General features: G+C 49.4%; 1 protein-coding gene and 1 long non-coding RNA gene across 2 annotated transcripts in view; both read left to right on the top strand.

Annotated features, from left to right (window-relative positions):
* LOC136173697 (uncharacterized) overlaps positions 1-17,239 on the top strand; it is a 442,261-nt gene that overhangs the window by 220,440 nt on the left and 204,582 nt on the right. The window lies entirely within an intron of this gene.
* On the top strand, positions 12,819-13,541 carry SOX14 (SRY-box transcription factor 14). The gene has a single exon (XM_065943721.1). The coding sequence runs from the start codon at positions 12,819-12,821 to the stop codon at positions 13,539-13,541; it is 723 nt and encodes a 240-aa protein (XP_065799793.1).

Raw genomic sequence — 17,239 nt, 5'->3', positions numbered from 1 at the left:
TGAAGAAAAGGAAGGCATCTCTCCCTCTGAGACTTGAAGAAAAGGAAAAGGTGAGAAAGAAACAGCCTGGTTGGGACATGCAGAGATGCTGAGGGACCTCACAGGTGAAATGGCTAGAGTCTGATGGATCTTTAGTGCAGCCTTATTGAAGGGAGTGTAATCAGAATGACAGATGAACAGAGGGACTGCTGGGCAGTCACAGGCAGCTGCACCAGGACTGGCAAAATCAGCACAATTATAGGACTCAGGATAGGAGCTGAGGGGCTACAATGTGTGTGTGTTGGGGAGGAGGTCCAGACCCCCAGTCGTACTAAGGCTAAAACATTTCCCAGCAACCATAAAGGAGAGCAGTATCTACTGTTCTGAGATCACTACAGGGAAAAACTCAGTCCAGCTCATTTCTATTCCTCCCCAATTGCAAAACTGAGGGGTTATTTATACAGCAAGCAGATGCCAACCCATATAAACTGGTCAGTAAAAATAATCACAATTTTACTACATTAAAGTATGTGAAAATAGAGTGTGTAGCTGAACAGAAAATCCATAAAAAGAAGACTCAGATGTGCATACCAAAAGAGCTTCAGTTCCCACACATAAAAGCTTAGCAGTGGTTGTGTAAATTCAGCTAAGTCCAATTTTAAACAAAACCTGAGATGGTAAAGGTGAGGGGCTTTGCTCTCACACAGGCAGCTTTTGACAGCACCAACAGAAAACCTAAACCAGGAAGGACTTCAACGATAAAGGAAATGAATTCTCTCACACAACAAAAAGTTTCAAAATTGTTTCAGTTAACTCAGTAGCTCTATGAAGTCATCAAGGAACTGAATTCTCCCCCTTTCATCACTCCTCATCTTCATCTTATTGATGAGTTCTTTTCATTTCATTCTCCCTCATGATCTCAGTAAAATAGTGACATGAAGACAATGAGATCTCAAAACAGGAAAACTGGAATCACATTCTCCTTGGCAACTCGTGAAGAGCAAGGAAAACTTTCCCCAGAATCCCACACCACAGCAGATTCCTGCTGATTGGCCAGAGTGTGTCACATGACCACTCTTCAACCAATCACTGATAAGCAGATGGTGAGTCTATTATTAGATTAATCAAGCAACCCCTGGGCACTGGATATTGAAAAAAAACAAGGTTAGATCAACAAGAAAGAACAGGGGAAATGACTCTTGACTGGGCAATCAGCATTATCTGTCCTAGATGTTGTGTTTGCATGTCAGGGAATCACAATATGACATTCACACATGAGGAGGAAGTTCTGTGCCAGTCAATGGAACTACAAAAGAACTTCAAGGTGTCTGACCTACTTACTCAGCTCAAGTCTGGCTTCACATATTCAATAAATATTTCCTATGTTAAGACATCTTTAAGCAAGTATTTTAGCAAGGCAGTCTAGTAGAGTAGGATTAGACAGACCTATGTACCAATCCTGGCCCCATGACTTGAATGTACATAAGGGACCTTGCCACACTATTCCAAGGTGGGTTCTTTTTCTTTTAATCTTGTATCCATTGTGGAGATTAATAAACAGAGAATCTCGGTGTGTAGTAAGCAGTGTGAAATACAAGGATTGAGATTATCTTCTAAATTATAATCCAAGGATTATAAATGGACTGCCCTGATTTATAGTAAAGACTAATCATTGCTAAAATTATCCTACAGAATTTAACTGGTGAACATAGGTTGATAAGGGAATCAATCCACACTGGCATAGTAAGTACAAACCTAAAATATTTTTAGTAAAGAACTGCTGCAAGATATATTTGGTTAAAACCGTAATAACAGAGCAAAATAAGTCCTCAGCAGCAGACTAGACATTCTGCTTTCAGATAAAAGTAAGAATTTATTGGGAATTTATTGAAATAAATGGTGCATTAGCAGAAACATTGCAAATGCTTATTCAGAAAAAATAAGGACAGTAAATAAGCACAGCATAACTTCCAATTTCTCCCCATCTCCAACATTTTTATAACACTCTCATACTGAACTTCATTAAGTCTCACTTTTAAAAGAATGTGTCTTACTGAAGTATAGTTTATTTACAAAGTTGTGTTAATTTCTTCTGTACAGCAAAGTATTTCAGTTATATATATTATATACATTGTTTTTCATATTCTTTTCCTTTGTGGCTTATCACAGGATATTGAATATAGTTCCTTGTTCGATACAGTAGGACTTTGTTGTTTATCCATTTTATATATCATAGTTTGCATCTGCTAATCCAAAACTCCCAATCCATCCCTACATCACCCCCTTCTCCTTGGCAACTACAAGTCTGTTCTCTGTGTCTGTGAGTCTGTTTCATAGATATGTTCATTTGTGTCATATTTTAGATTCCACATAAAAGTGACATCATATGGTATTTGTGGTTCCATAAAGTCTCACTTTTAAGTCCTTACTCCTCGTCTCCAACATGTACTGTTTTGGTTGCTCATCTGATAACTTGCCAGCCCTCATTCTGGTATCCGATGATGTCAAAATCTAATCCACCTTACCTCTTCCCAGTCTGTACTGAGAACTTCATCTCATCTTTATACTGGTTGCAATGCACACATCTTTCCACCTGACTGCTGCCTTTCCCCTCAGCCTATATGATCTTCCTACCCTTTCATGAGAGTTGGACCATAAAGAAGGGTGAGCACCGAAGAATTGATACTTTCAAACTGTGGTGCTGGAAAAGACTCTTGAGAGTCCCTTGGACAGCAGGGAGATCAAACCAGTCAATCCTAAAGGAAATCAACCCTGAATATTCATTGAAAGGACTGGTACTGAAGTTGACACTCCAATACTTTGGCCACCTGATTGGAAGAACAGACTCATTGGAAAAGACCCTGAAGCTGGAAAAGATGGAGGGCAGGAGGAGAAGGGGGTGACTGAGGATGAGATGGTTGGATGGCATCACCAACTCAATGGACATAAGTTTGAGCAAGCCCTGGGAGATGGTGAAGGACAGGGAAGCCTAATGCACTGCAATCCATGGGGTCCCAAAGAGTGGGACATGACTTGGTGACTGAATGACAACTTTCAAGAAGGAAGAGGGTCAGGGTTTCTGCTCAGGGAGACTTCTGTGGAGATCTAGCCCTCAAGGATCCACACAGTCCTCCTCTACCTGGTACCATGCTAAGGCTCAACTCAAGTTCATAGTGGGCCATCCCAAGGGGAGCTGGGACAGCAAGATGAGAGCTCCTGAATCAGACAACATCTGAGTTCAAATCTTGGATCTGCTGTTTACTAGCTCTGTGACTTTGGGCAAGTTCTGTCTAACTTTTTAAAGGACCTCAGTTTCCCCTTCTTCAAAACAGGGATAATGTCAGATTTCTCTGCCTGGTTTTATTGACTATTGAATAATGTATGTAAAGGGTTTTTGCATAGTACCTGGAACATGATATGAGTAAAGAAGAATATAATAATTACTGGCTGCTCACAAAGCACTTTCTGAGTCTATGTCTTGCCTCACTGGTCTGACTGAAATCCCCATAGATAATGACCACCTGGAAAAACAGATCTCCTCCTCTGCCCAACCCTTCCATCAGGTCCTGTTGGCCCCTCACCACATGGGAGGAGGCTTTGTATCAGCTGAACTTTCCCTTCTGCCACTGACCCACACTAGAATCAAAGATGCCAATTCTGGGACTTCTCTGGTAGTACAGTAGATAGGAGTCCATCTGCCAGTGCAAGGGACTCATGTTCAATCCCAGAGCCTGCCCTGCCACAACTACTGAGCCGGTGTGCTGGTGTGCTCAGAGAAGCCACCACAAGAATCCTGAGCACTGAACCTAGAGAGTAGCCTCTGCTCAGTGTAACTAGAGAAAGCCTGTGCCCAGCAATGAATATCCAGTGCAGACAAATACATAAATAAAAACAAAGCCAGGCCTGTCCTGGAGAGAGGTGTTCCCTTATATGTTTTGAGGGAAAGTTCTAATAAGAGTAGAGAAACATGCTTGTAGAGGGCAGTACTGCCACAGGGGTGCATGAGGGCACCCACCTCTGGAAGGCAGTGGAGAAAGAATGCCAAGAGCTAAGACAGGGGTGAGGTAGGGGGTAGGGGGGTGGGAGTCGGGGGTGGGAAAAGAGGAACTATTCTAGCCTGGAGCCATGGGACTTAAAGAGACCCATGCTGAAGACCACCGTTGTTCTGCCATGTCTTCAATCTGATGAAAACAGAAATATATTAGGAGAGTGAAGGAGAGGAATTTACCTATCAAGGAAATCACTTAACAGTTTGCACATTTTGTTTGGAAATATGGAGATGCAAAGTGACTCTGGAAGAATGGAGAAAGATTATCTCTGGAGAGAGGCTCTCTGGGGAACTGTGGAAAGAGTTTCATGTGGCAGGAGATTTACCAGGCTTTTGTACTTCCTGACTTTCGAAACCACATAAATGTACTATTTCGTTAAAGTAAAATTTAAATAATAAAAAAAGGAAAAGATCAAATTGATCAGCATATTCTAAGTCAATGCTCCTCCTGAACTGATTGTTAGTTGGTTTTTCACTCAGAGATATTTTCACATTTTATGAATGATGGGGGTCAGAACAATGTTAACAAAAATGGGAGCGGGGGAACTTCCCTGGTGGTTCACTGGTGAAGAATTTGCCTTGCAATGCATTGCATGGGTTCAGTCCTTGGTTGAGGAACTAAGATCCCACATGCCATTGAGCAGCTAAGCCCATACAACTATTTAAGCCCATGAGCTGCAACTAAGACCTAATGCAGCCAAATAAATAAATATACTTAAAAAAAAAAAAACTGTTAAAAGTGCAAGAGTCAGCTTCAGCAGGGCCAACTATACACTGACAGAGGGAAGTGGTAGAATTTAAAACAAAATGAGGTTCTCAGCACAGTTAAGACCAGAGCTAGCTGTGATTCTGTTCAGAAGAAACAGAATCAGTGAAAGTAACCTAGAGTTATGGTATTTTACTGCCTACAAAGCTCTTCCCACTCTGTTGTCCAGTTAGAGCACCTGAGAGTGTTGGGGGAGTGTGTAATTTCCTTGGTCCTGTCTTGCCACAGCAAAGATTTGAAATGGCAGACCAGTATTACAGCTCCATTACAATTCAGTTTTATTTGACAAGCAAAGAACCCTGGAGGCAAGGAGAGGCCTCAATCAGTCTTGGCTTCCTCCTTTTATTCATTTGTCTCCTCCTCCGTTGAGCCTGCCCTATGCAAATTGGGCTAGCCAAGAAGTGGGTGTGTTTGTTCCACCTGAAGTTCTCACTCTGGTCCACGAGTTCTCTTTTGTTCCGTTTTCGCAGGTTTTCCCCTTTCTTTGTCTTTAAGCCACAGCCATTTTGGACTCCTTTTTCCTACTCTTAACTACCTAACAAGAGGAAGCCTCTGGGACAGTCCCCTGTGATTGCTTCTTTTGATAGTCACACATGGTAGAGTTGTCTCCCACAGTGGACCAAGCCTCTGTCCTGGTCCTTCTCAGATCATTTGCACAAAGGAATCAAGCTACCATCCATGCTGTGAGCTGTCTTTAGGGAGAGGCTCATGTGATGAGAAACTGAGGCCTGCCAACAGCCATACAAATGAGCCTGGAAGCAGATCCATCTCAGTTGAGCATTCAGATGACTGAAGCCCTCACAACATCTTGATCACACTCTCATATGAGACTTTGGGTCAGAGTCACTCAACTAAGCTGCTCCTGAATTCTCTACCCTCAGAAAGGCAATGAGATAATAAAAGTTTGCTGTTTTAAGCCACTAACTTTTGGAATAATTTGTTACACTGAAGCCAAGAGAAGTCAAGTGATTTGCCCAAGTTCTCATAGTAATTAGAAGCGCTAGGTCTTAAATTCCATTTTTAGAGCTCTTTCTATACAACCATCAACTCGCTCCACAAGTATTTCAATGACTTTATTATTAAATAAAATATTAAGGGTTGCTGGTCTTCAGAACATGTAAAAATGATGCTTTAAAGAAACAAAAAGTACATGAAAATAAACCTGCTTAATGTTGTCCCTTCTGCAACCACTGAGTGCCCTAATATTCCCTGCTATTTATGTTGGGAACAGAGGCAGGTACCATAAAAGAGGAAGTGTTATTCTGATCCCCGATTGGGGCTTGTTGCCAGAGTTTGGTCTTATCCTCTGCAGTGTATAATTTGTGATAAAATTGGCAAGAGAATATATGCTCCAATAACTTGGCCGATTGCATTAAGCAAATACAGAGACTTAAAGAGTATTATTTATGATAAAAGCTGACCAAGGATTTTTACATTAAAGAATGGGATTCTGGAAGCCTTAATGCATGTGAAACACCTGAACACAATAAAACCCAAAAGAGAAGCAAACAATGTTGGCATTCTTTTGGCTTTTATTCTTAGAAACAAAATGTGTCTTTCCTGTTCTTCATAGTCACTGGGTTTTGTTTTTTTTTTTTAATCCTAAGAAACCTCACTTGCTTATATACTCCTATATTTCTCGGGCTCAGAGATTCAAGATACCTATCTATATGTGGACTCAGTGGGTCAACTCAGAGTCCTGAGGCTCTCCACAGGAAAAGAAAACTTTACTTGGTGGGAAGTGCAAGAGTAAGTCAGGGAACCCATCAGGCCAATAATATTTACAGAATGTCAGTGGACATGTTTTCTGAATCATGAATGACTGTGACCATCTTTGGTCACAGTTTTTTGGTTTATTCTTTGGCTTCCAGTGGGGAAAGGAGAGAGAAAAGGAGTCCAAAGTAATCAGCAAGGTGGCATTGTTCTTTAAGAGATGGTCAAGCAGCTGACTCCAGGACCAAGAAAGGTCGGTCCATTTATGAAATTTGAGGCCCGTAATTGAAGGTGCAATTCCTCCATAAGCAGTGTCAGATAAAGAATAATTTGTGTGTGTGGTTGCTGGAATTGTCTTAAATCATTCTGATGGCTCTCATTCCAATGACTTCCCAGTACACTTAAAATAAAACCCAAACTTTTTATGGAATCTACAAGGGCCTGGGTGGTCTGAGTTCTGCCAACCTCATACAGCCTTTTCCCTATACGCTACCCAGAATCATGGCCAGGTTTCAGCCATACTGGCTCCTTAAATCCTTCCGGTACCCTCAGTTAGGTCTCTCTCCCAGGCAGTGGTATTTCCTGCTTTCCTACTTTACTTGCCCCCTTCCCTCATAAGTCTGGTTCCTTCCTTCAGGTCTCTGGGCACCCAGTGTAAAGGAGACCACCCTTCTTCCCTTGGCCCCTGTCTCATCACCCTGATTCCCCATTGACCACTTATCACTCTCAGAAATCAACTCCATATTTATTTAATGATAAAATAATATAATCTGACTATTGGGCATACTCATATGCCAACCATTGTTCTAAGGATTTTCCTCATAGTAACTCAGTTAATCCTGATAACAATCCATTATACCCGTTACAGTGAGGAAACCAGGACACAGACAGGTTAAGTACTTTGCCTGAAGTGATACAACTAGTTGGTGGTGGAAAGAATCACTCCGGGATTTATTTCTTGGTTTATGTCTGTTCTCCCATTGGGCTGTAAGCACCAGGGGAGAAGGGCATTTGCAGGTTTTGTCACTGCTGTATCCCGGAATGCAGCATGGTGCCTGACACATAGCAGGTCATTTTTAATGAATGAATAAGATTTCACAGACCTACCCCTACTCCCAACCCTTGCTCTTTCTGGGAAGTGTGTGCAGATGGTATACAATCCTCTATTAACTTTCAAGTCGGTGAATCAAGCGCTTTCTGCTTCCAACAGACTCCCGGTACTCAAATTAAGGCAGTTCAAAGTATCAAAAAATCTCCTTACCTGGGCACACTCGGGGTTTGAGATAGAAGTGTCCTCCGCCCATCCAAGCATGCTCTGCCAGCTCGGGGTCAAACCGGCTGTTGCAGGCTCTGCAGGCGTCAGTCCTGAGACTCGGTTTTGTTTGGTTTCAAAACGTTTCTTGGTGGAAGCCACTCCCTCCTTGCCATGTTGGCTTGAGGGACGCTTAAAGTTTTACAACATTTCAAGACCCATGGGGGCTGGGCTGGGTTCTGGAGAGAAGACCCTAGAGCAGAAACCAAGAAATGTTTTAATAAGGTCCTTTTGGGCGCTCTCTGAGAGATGGGATTATGTCTTTGAATTTGAAAATACACAGAAAACGGGGAGGGGGGTGGTAGGGAAAAGCAGGGTGGGGGGCAAATATTTTGTAAAATTTATAATAAGAAAAAGTAAAAGTTTATGATTTAAACAAAAAGTGCATTATTTCCCAATATTGATTTTTTCATCTGCAGTCAACTCTGGGGAGTGGGGCAGATTAGCGTTACAGCAGCTGAACACCTCGAGCATGCCTTGCGCTCACACTCCCTGCAGCAAGCTGGAGCCGTACGCAAAGGCTCCCCAAAACCGGCATCTGGAGCTTCACTCAGTCCCTTTTGGGAATCCCAGAGGGACTGCAGTGAGCCAGCAGGGCCGGGGTCCCCCAAAAGTTCGGCAGTCCAGATGCGGGGACTCTGCTGGCCTCTTTGAAAACCTGCTGGGCGCGAGTCTTATGACAAGTTCTTCTCTTTCACTCCACGAACCATCTTCTCCAAGCCAGAGTCTGCACATCGTCCTCTCCGCTTAGTCCGGGAGCCCTAGGAGAGGAAAACTTCTGTCTACTGGAGAGGATGGGATGGGGGCTAGCTGGCCAACAGAACACTGAGGCCAGGCAGGTAGGTCTAGGCTTGAGGGTTGTGACTTTCGTGCTAGGTATACCAGGCTGCATCTGGAGTCCTGTCCCCTCAGTTCCAGGGCACGGAGAAAGGCCTGTTAGAAAAGTTTAAGGCTGAGCAGAAAGAAATTCTCCAGTGACTTCTTTGCGTTGGGCTGTGTGTGCACCCTGGACACTCAAAGAGGAGCAACACGAAGCCACCACCTTCGAGAAACTCGAAGTCTGACGGCCTTCACGGGCTGTGACAGGGTTCCATGTGAGGCTGAGAAAGAGGGTGTGAGATGGAGAGGGTGTGAGAAGAGCATAGAAAGGGGTTTGAGCCCAGGTCGAGAATCAAAGAAGGCTCCCTGGGGGAGGTGCAACCCTGAAAGAGACCCGAGATATGCAAAGTGGTTAGGCAGAAACCGAGGTGGAACTCTCCCTAGAAAGGCACAGAGCCAAAGATAGGAAGGCTCTTTTTGAACCTTGTTGGGGCGCCAGAGGAGAGGGGACAGGGCAAGAAGTGGATTGGGTTTTGACTGCTGAGGGTTCTCCTTCCTTTCACGCGAACGACGACGGTTCTCAGAGCGAATCCATGTTGCTCTGTGATCCAGACAACAGGCTTAGGCTGGCATGCGGCGTGCCTTGAGTAACCGCGCTGCGCAAAGACGCGCTGTACTGAGGACGTGCGCACTAAGGACGCACGCGTGGATTCTCTAGGCAAAGGCGCAAGGAGAAAAGGCACCTCCCGGGGAAGTCTTCAGCGCTAGAGTGGCGTTCGACCTTCTGCCCAAACTCCAGGCTGCGGATAAAGCAGGAGGCGCGTTTAGGTGACCTCTGTCCCAAGACCTGTTCTGGTGGGGACCAAAATTGCTGGTTCTCCCAGGGGCCACCTCTCCAGGACGTCTAAGCCGGGATCTAAGCATAGCAGGGAGGCAGAGCTCAGAGGAACAAAGCAGCCAAGAAGATAAAGGCATAGGCTGAGACAGCATCAGGCCAGGCCCGGGGATCTGGGGAACTCTTGCTCCAGGGCCAACGCTAAGAAGTCTTGAATAAACCAGTGGCCAACCAGCACTGTGCAAGGAGTGTATGAGGCAGCGTTGTCCGCCTAGGAGACGCCGCGATGCCGAGTGGGGATCGTGCGCTCCTCGATCCTGAGTTCCCTAGCAGCGCGAAGTTCAAGTCTCAAGGCCAAGATGAGTAGCAGGATGCTGTCTCCTGCCAGAGTCAGTGCAGCGTGACCCAGACAGCCTGGGGCTTCGAATTCTGGGTGGTCAGTGGCGCCCTGCCCACAAATTGCCAGCCTGCCAGTGCACGCCCTTTGTAATAATCCTGCAGACTCTTGGATTTCGGGCTGAGCTCTGAGCGCAAGATGTTGAAAGAGCAACGCGGACAAGAGGAGGAGGTAGAGATATGAGGACTGAAGGAGAGGGTGCGCCTGCCCCGAGTTGCCTCAGCGCAAAAGGACTGAGTTGGCCTGGAGGCTGGAAAGAGAGAAAGGGTCTACAACCCGCTGCCAGATCCCCTCCTTAAGCAGTTTTCAAGGTGTTGGTTTGCATTAACAGAAACCTCTAGGTGTGGTTTTGGTGTCCCCTGAGGGTTCCGGACTGAGATTTGGCGGGAACAGCTGGACACTGTACCTCTCTGCAGATGTGAACGTTTCTGTTATTCCTTTGCCAAAGTCGAGATCGTCCAGTGAGACTCAAATGGCCTGGCCCCTGGACCTCGGATCCCTGGCGGACCCTGAGCACAGCGGTCAGTCCACTGGCTGGTCCAATCTGATTTGGAGTTGTCTGTCGCTCTTGGAAGCCCTCCGGGAGGGAACTGGACTGGAAAGGGCTTCTACTTGCTGGTACCTCAAGCTAAATGAAACCTCTTGAAGAGAAAACAGGGGTAGAGGGCAGGGTGAACGCCAGGGCTGTGGCTGAGAGAAGTGTGAAGAATGTGCACCTGCTCGCGAGCCCACGCGGACGTGGCCCTCCAGGCACGAGGTATACGCTCAGAGAAGCCAGGTCTCAAGCCAGAGCCTAAGTGAATCAAGAGCAGGCTTGAGAGTCAGTTCTCCAGTGCAGTTTATTCGTATGGCAGGTTTCGATGGCTACCTAGTCTAGTCGAGGGTCCCGCGGTTAGTTTAAGCATTATCTAATCCTCAGACGTGGGGTGGGGTGGGGGTGGGGGAAGCAAGGTTTCAAATTCTGCACACTGGCCATCACCGCTTAATACTGGAGTCACTTTTGGCAAATTGCGTAGCCTTCTCAAACTCAGTTTCCTAATCTGTAAAATGGGCATAGTGTCCATCTCTCCGAAGAGCGCGCTGAGGATGAAAAGCGCCCGCATCTTTCTAATGGTAGAAGCAGAACCAAAGCCTTCGCCTCAAACTTGACAAACTACAATTCTAAAGAAAGAACCTCTCTCTCCCTGCCTCCTGGTTCTCTGCTTACCTCTCCCACCCCCAACCGACCTAAGCCCGCGGAGCCGCGCTCCTTTCTGGTCGGTCCTCCCGAGAGAGGCTGGTGCAAAAGCCAATAAGCCTGGAACACACGCAGGTCCTGCTGGGCCTGGGACAATGGTTTCCATTTAATAAATATTTCCCCCAAGGGCATTTCAAATCGGGCAGGCAATTATTCAAAGGAAACAGGCGCGCAGTTTGGCTCCGCGGGTTATTTCGTCCTCTTTACCCGAAGAATGCTCATCTGACGCAAGAAACGAGTCTCCCTTTTCCCTGGATGGGAAGAGGCGCCCCGGGACAAACCGACCCTGGTTGTGGATACAGCCTGAGACTCCGCTCTAGGGGTCTCTGCTGAAACGGCAGAGGGGAAAACCACTCGCCCGCCGCGCCGGCCGACCTTCAGATTGCACTTCCCCCAGGTTTGGACAGATGTGGAGGGAAAGCTGGAGGTTTAAATACACTAAACAATAATAACATAAATAGGAATCGTGATGGAAATCCCATCCCTCGCCCCCTCCACGAAACTGAAGAGCGGATCGCGGTGGTGCTCTTCGAGGCTCACCAACCAGGGTTTGAAAACTGCGCCGCCGGAGGCAAGGCCTTCGGGCATCGGCTTGGAACGCACGGCTGAGCTCTCCCGGGCGCCGCCGAATCCCGGGGCAGGGTGGAGACGGAGCCGCACCGGCGTCCGCTGAGAACGCCGCCAAAGGACCGCCCAGGGCACTGCGCGAAAAGTTTATTTCGCTTTTTAACCTGAGTTTGATATATTCTTTTTCGTTTCCAAGGATCTTGGACGGGGCGGGGGCGGGGGGGTGCTGTCCTTGCATTTCGTGGCGAGGCTGTCCTATTTATCAACACGCGCTCTCAACTTGCTCCCTCTGCTGTCCCCTCCCCGGGTCTTTGTATTCGAAGCCCTATTTCTCCTTTGCACAACCGGGAAAGGAAATGGGCACGAAGAGTTTTATTTGTTGACACTGCCAGAAACAAGGTGGAATCCAAGTCTGGCGTCCGGAGTCGGCCGCTGGGTTCTCTGGCTCTCCGGGTCTCTCGCTCACACCTCTCCCCGCCCCCAGCAGTCACGCTCCCTCTTTCCTAGGCTGGCGCGCTAGCAGGTGCGCCCCCTCGCCTACTCTGCTGCTGATTGGCGCCCAGGTTGGGGAGTCGCCGCCCCGCGCTTATGTCAGAGTGCGTGCCGTCCGGGCCCACCTCGCCTTTGAACTTCGCCGCTTTTGGCTCGCGTTCACCAGCCTCCCCGCATTCTCAGCCAGGTGCTGCGCTAGGCGAGGCAGCTCCGGGAAAGCCACGGGCGGGGGGAGGGAAGCCACGGCCGTAGACACAGGAGAGAAGAGGACCCGAGAAGGCGAAGGTGGAGAGGGGGAGAAGGAGGAGCTTCCTGCCCTCGCCAGCAAATTACCTGGTCACTTAATCCCAGAGACTCCCGTACTTGGGCCCCAGCCTCTGGCACCGACAGCCCCCCAGCCGACCACCCTCTCCTCCCCCCCGCCCTTCCTGCCCCTGCTCGCCCCCCGGGGCCTGCCTGGGTGCAGAGACTGGCATGATCAGCTGAACTTTGCGGGGTTAGCGCTTCTCTCTGGCTTCCCCTCTGCGGTGCGGAGGCGAGGGGAGCGCAGAGCCCCGGCTCAGTACGGACAGACAGGCAGACCGACCACCGCGTCCAGGCTCGCCTGCCGAGCCGTTGCACTCCCCACTCCAACCCGCCTAGCCTCCGGGACCATGTCCAAACCTTCAGACCACATCAAGCGACCCATGAACGCCTTCATGGTATGGTCCCGAGGCCAGCGGCGCAAGATGGCCCAGGAAAACCCCAAGATGCACAACTCAGAGATCAGCAAACGCCTAGGCGCCGAGTGGAAGCTTCTGTCCGAGGCAGAGAAGCGGCCGTACATCGATGAGGCCAAGAGGCTACGCGCCCAGCACATGAAGGAGCACCCTGACTACAAGTACCGGCCGCGGCGCAAGCCCAAGAACCTGCTGAAGAAGGACAGGTATGTCTTTCCCCTGCCCTACCTGGGCGACACGGACCCGCTCAAGGCGGCCGGCCTGCCCGTGGGGGCCTCCGACGGCCTCCTGAGCGCGCCCGAGAAAGCCCGGGCCTTCTTGCCGCCCGCCTCGGCGCCCTACTCCCTGCTGGACCCCGCGCAGTTTAGCTCGAGCGCCATCCAGAAGATGGGTGAAGTGCCCCACACCTTGGCCACCGGCGCGCTGCCCTACGCGTCCACCCTGGGCTACCAGAACGGCGCTTTCGGCAGCCTCAGCTGCCCCAGCCAGCACACGCACACGCACCCGTCCCCCACCAACCCGGGTTACGTGGTGCCTTGTAACTGTACCGCCTGGTCCGCCTCCACCCTGCAGCCCCCCGTCGCCTACATCCTCTTCCCGGGCATGGCCAAGACTGGCATAGACCCCTATTCGTCAGCCCACGCCACAGCCATGTAACCCCCACCCCGGCCTGCCAGACCTGGAGGGCGGCCTGGAAGCGGGGTCTGCACCCTGTCCTCTGTGCCTGGCCGGGGCCTGCAGATGCCCCCTGCCCTACCCCAGACTCTGCCTCTCTCTCTTGCACGGGAATAGTAGGGGCGTCCCGCCGGACCCAAGGCGCAGACAGGTGCCAGAAACTTGTGAACGGTTGTGACAGCTATACAGCTGCCCCTACAGTCCCCAAACGAACCTCCGACTGAGCCCTCTTTGGACAAAAAAAAGTAGGCAGTTTTGCTTTATTTATGTCCCCTTCTCTTTACTCTGATGGGCTTTGGACTCCAGAACTCCCAGATCCTGGTATTATATCTAGAATATGCATTTTTTTTTGTTTGTTTTGCACCCTGAAGAAATAGCTGTCTCTTGTGTTTTGCCATCAGACACAACTAGGTGCCATTTGCTCTTCATGTGTGGGGGGAACAGCTTAAAAGTTTAAAACCACAGAAAGGAAAACATTTCTATTTAAAATCATGCTATGATAGTGTTTGCTTCTTTAAAAGGTAAAACAAAAGGACCCACATGGTTATTTACTTTGTATAAAGCAGTGCTCCTAGAGACCTAAGTTTACTTTTAGACAGAATGTCAGGTTATAAAGTCAGGAAGTAGAAAGTGAACAAAAATTAAAAAAAAATAAAAACATCCTCAATGGTCATAAATGTTTTGACAATGTCTTGGAAATGTATCTAGAAGGATTTCACCTCCTTACTCTGTTCATTTGCTGAACAAAGATGTTTTGAATAAAGACAATCTGTCATTGCAAAAAGTAACCTTTGATGTGCATAAAATCTGAAGCGGAGAGGCAAGGTCTTCGGGGAGCTGGGTGGCTAGGAGGCAGAGTGTACACAGAGCGACTCAGCAGTGGCACTGGCAGCTGGCCTGTGTGGGCTGAGCCTGGTGGCCCTTGGGTCGGGTGTCTAGGGGCCCAGAGTCTAGGGTTTGTCCCTATCATGCCCTCTGGGTCCACTTTTTGCCTTTAGAGGCTGGACAAAGTTATCTGCTCCTGGGACTTCACTCCTTCCTTGCATTTTTCACAAAGTGGTCAGACCACTTGGAGGAGCAAAATGAACTAAGACAAAGGCCGACCTAGACTTCTGAAATTTGAGTGCATTTTCTTTTTTTAAACCAACTCCAAAGGAATGGAAAGAAGCAAAGAATCTATAGGGAACCAATTGCCCGCAGAGTGCCATGTCCTGCAGTGGGTGTTTAAGTTCAATGCCAGGGAAAGAGAAGTGGAATGGGCTTTTTGTTTGTTTGTTTGTTTAAATAGGTTGTCTGAAAACACTGTTGATAGGTCTTCTGAGGGTTGGGGGCTCAATACTGGTTTCTATGTTAAAATAAAAAAGTCTAAGAAACATTGAAAAACATGTGGTAGTTTCCCACTTTTGACTGTGGGAGACTTTTTGCTAAGACCCTGCAGATGGGAAAAGGCAGGCGATAGTGACACAGCTCCCACAAGGAATTTTTTAAAACATCATAAAAATTAAATAACTCATAGCCCTTTGTGTTTATTAAGGAAGGGAAATGGCCTTTTTCTTATCCCTGGTGGGTGAAGGTTAGCTTGAAGATTGCTCTGGTTTTCACAGGGAGAAAGGACCGTCTGATTCCTTCCAGAACTACTCTTTGGAACTTGTTCTCAAAATCGAAGGGTGCCCCCCTAATCCTTGTCTCCCCCCAGCCTCATCCCCACAGCCGAGCTCACCAGTATTTTTGAGGTCGGTTGCTTTTCTCACTGACTTTGATAAGGTGCGGGGTCGAAGAGGGGTGGGGCGAAGCCGGGGGCAGCCTAGCGGCTGGGCTGCTTTCTGCTGCTGCTGAGGGATTTGTGCCCTGCCGCCGCTGTTTCCAGAGTCGGTGGCTGCAAGTGCGCTGAAACGTTGTCAACAGACACCAAAGCCGAAAACCACGGATTAGCATATTGTCCTCAAAACAATTAGAAGTGTTTGAGGTGTTATTTGGAGCCTATTCATCTGAGCCCCTTTGTCAAAGGGGGATTTTCATTATTAAAAAAAAAAAAAAGTTAGCAGTTGTCCATCTGGCTGAGCTGAATAGCAAAGTGATCCGTGTTGTATATGCTTTTCTCATTAAGAGCTCTTTTGAGACCGATGTTAGAATTAAATGGTATAACACAATTAACATACACGGGCGCTGAATAGGAGGGGACGCCTATAAATAATAGATAGATAAATAAATGAGCGATCAGGCGAAGGTAAACAAAGGCGGCCTGAGAATGGGGGGGCCGGGGTGGGGGGTGGGAGGCCGGGCGGGCTGCGCCACGCTTACTTAGCATCACAAAACCCTCTTACAAATCGAGACAATTAGGAAGTGACTTGCCTCTGGTGGCCGTCCGGTCTGGGGTCTCCGGGCGCTTAGGGGAAGCCCCTCCTCCCTCCCCCTAGAAAGCCCTAGAGGCCCAGGGCGGAGGCTTCGCGGTTTCGCTGTGATGTAACCTCAACTGACAGTCCTGTCAACCGCTCTGATCTCCCTCATAGCTCAGTGTCCCTTAACATCTTCTAAGATGGAGCTTACAGGGGTCTGGGTGTCTCCTCGCAGAGCCCGGCGCACCCGCACCCTGGGTCCACAGAGAACCCCAGGCCGAGGAGGAACCCGGCGTACCAACCAGCCGGCCGGCCCAGCCGACAGGCTGGGTTAGGCTGGGAAGGGGCACCAGGTGGGTCCGAGTGTGGAAGGCTTCAGGCGGCGGCAGTTGGAAAACTGAAACTCGGGTTCCCGACTGAGCCGGCCCAGGAAACTGGGATGCGCCGTGGCTCCGAGGCGCCGGTGCGCGGGCGGCTGGGTAGCCGAGGCTTCTTTCCAGCCAGCAGGGAGCAGGGGGCCCAGCGCAGGTCCTGGGACCTAAAGCTGCAGACCTAGCTCCGGCCGTTTCTGCAGATCACACCTCCTCTCTATCCCGGGTTGTTGGATATGCGCAGCTGTCTGCGCTCCTGGGGCCTGGCCCCAGCAGGGACCTGCCTGAGCTCGGCCTCCCACGCCCCGCGGGCCGCCGAGCCTCCACCGAGGTGCGCGGCCGGGACTCGCCCCAACGAACCGCCCAAATCCTCCCCGTCAAGCCGCTGACGGGCCGATTACTGACTTTGAAGTCAGACGCAGACAAAAAGAAATCCCCTGGGGGTGGCGGCGGGGGGGTGGGGGGGGAGCAGTCCCTGTCAAACCTGTTTGCTCACAACTGTCTCTTTCTTTCAAGAAAATCATTAAAGCAAACCTGTAGGGAGAGCAGTGCCCCGCCCGCCGGCGCCGAGGAGAGCCGCTTCTCCCGAGCGCGCGACGCGCAAAGAGCGACCAGGAGTTCTTTCGGCCAGACTGCTTGGTCTGGAGAATGAGCGCTCCCTCAGCGCGCCGGGCGCCCGAGACTCTGCAGAAGGCCACTCCATCGACCCCTGCGCGCTTGGCGCGCGTCCCACGGCCGGAGAACCCGGGACTTCTCCCGCCACTCTGGCCTCCTTCGGGCAGGCTCTGCAAGGCAGACCCGGGCCTCTCGCCTGCGGGTGCGATTGCTTCCAGGGAACAACCACAACAAAAAATGACCCAATAGAAGCTGCGCTTGCCCCTGCCTTTCCTCTTCTGGGCTTTTTCTAGGAGCGCAGAAACCTGACCAACGGACCGCTCCGGGAGGCAGAGGGCGGCGCTGGCGCGGCAAAGGC

The sequence above is a fragment of the Muntiacus reevesi genome, chromosome 8 (genome assembly GCF_963930625.1).
Source record: "Muntiacus reevesi chromosome 8, mMunRee1.1, whole genome shotgun sequence".
NCBI classification, from domain to species: Eukaryota; Metazoa; Chordata; class Mammalia; order Artiodactyla; family Cervidae; genus Muntiacus; species Muntiacus reevesi.
Note: the sequence above shows the minus strand (reverse complement) of the source record. Positions and strands in the feature narration are given on the sequence as shown.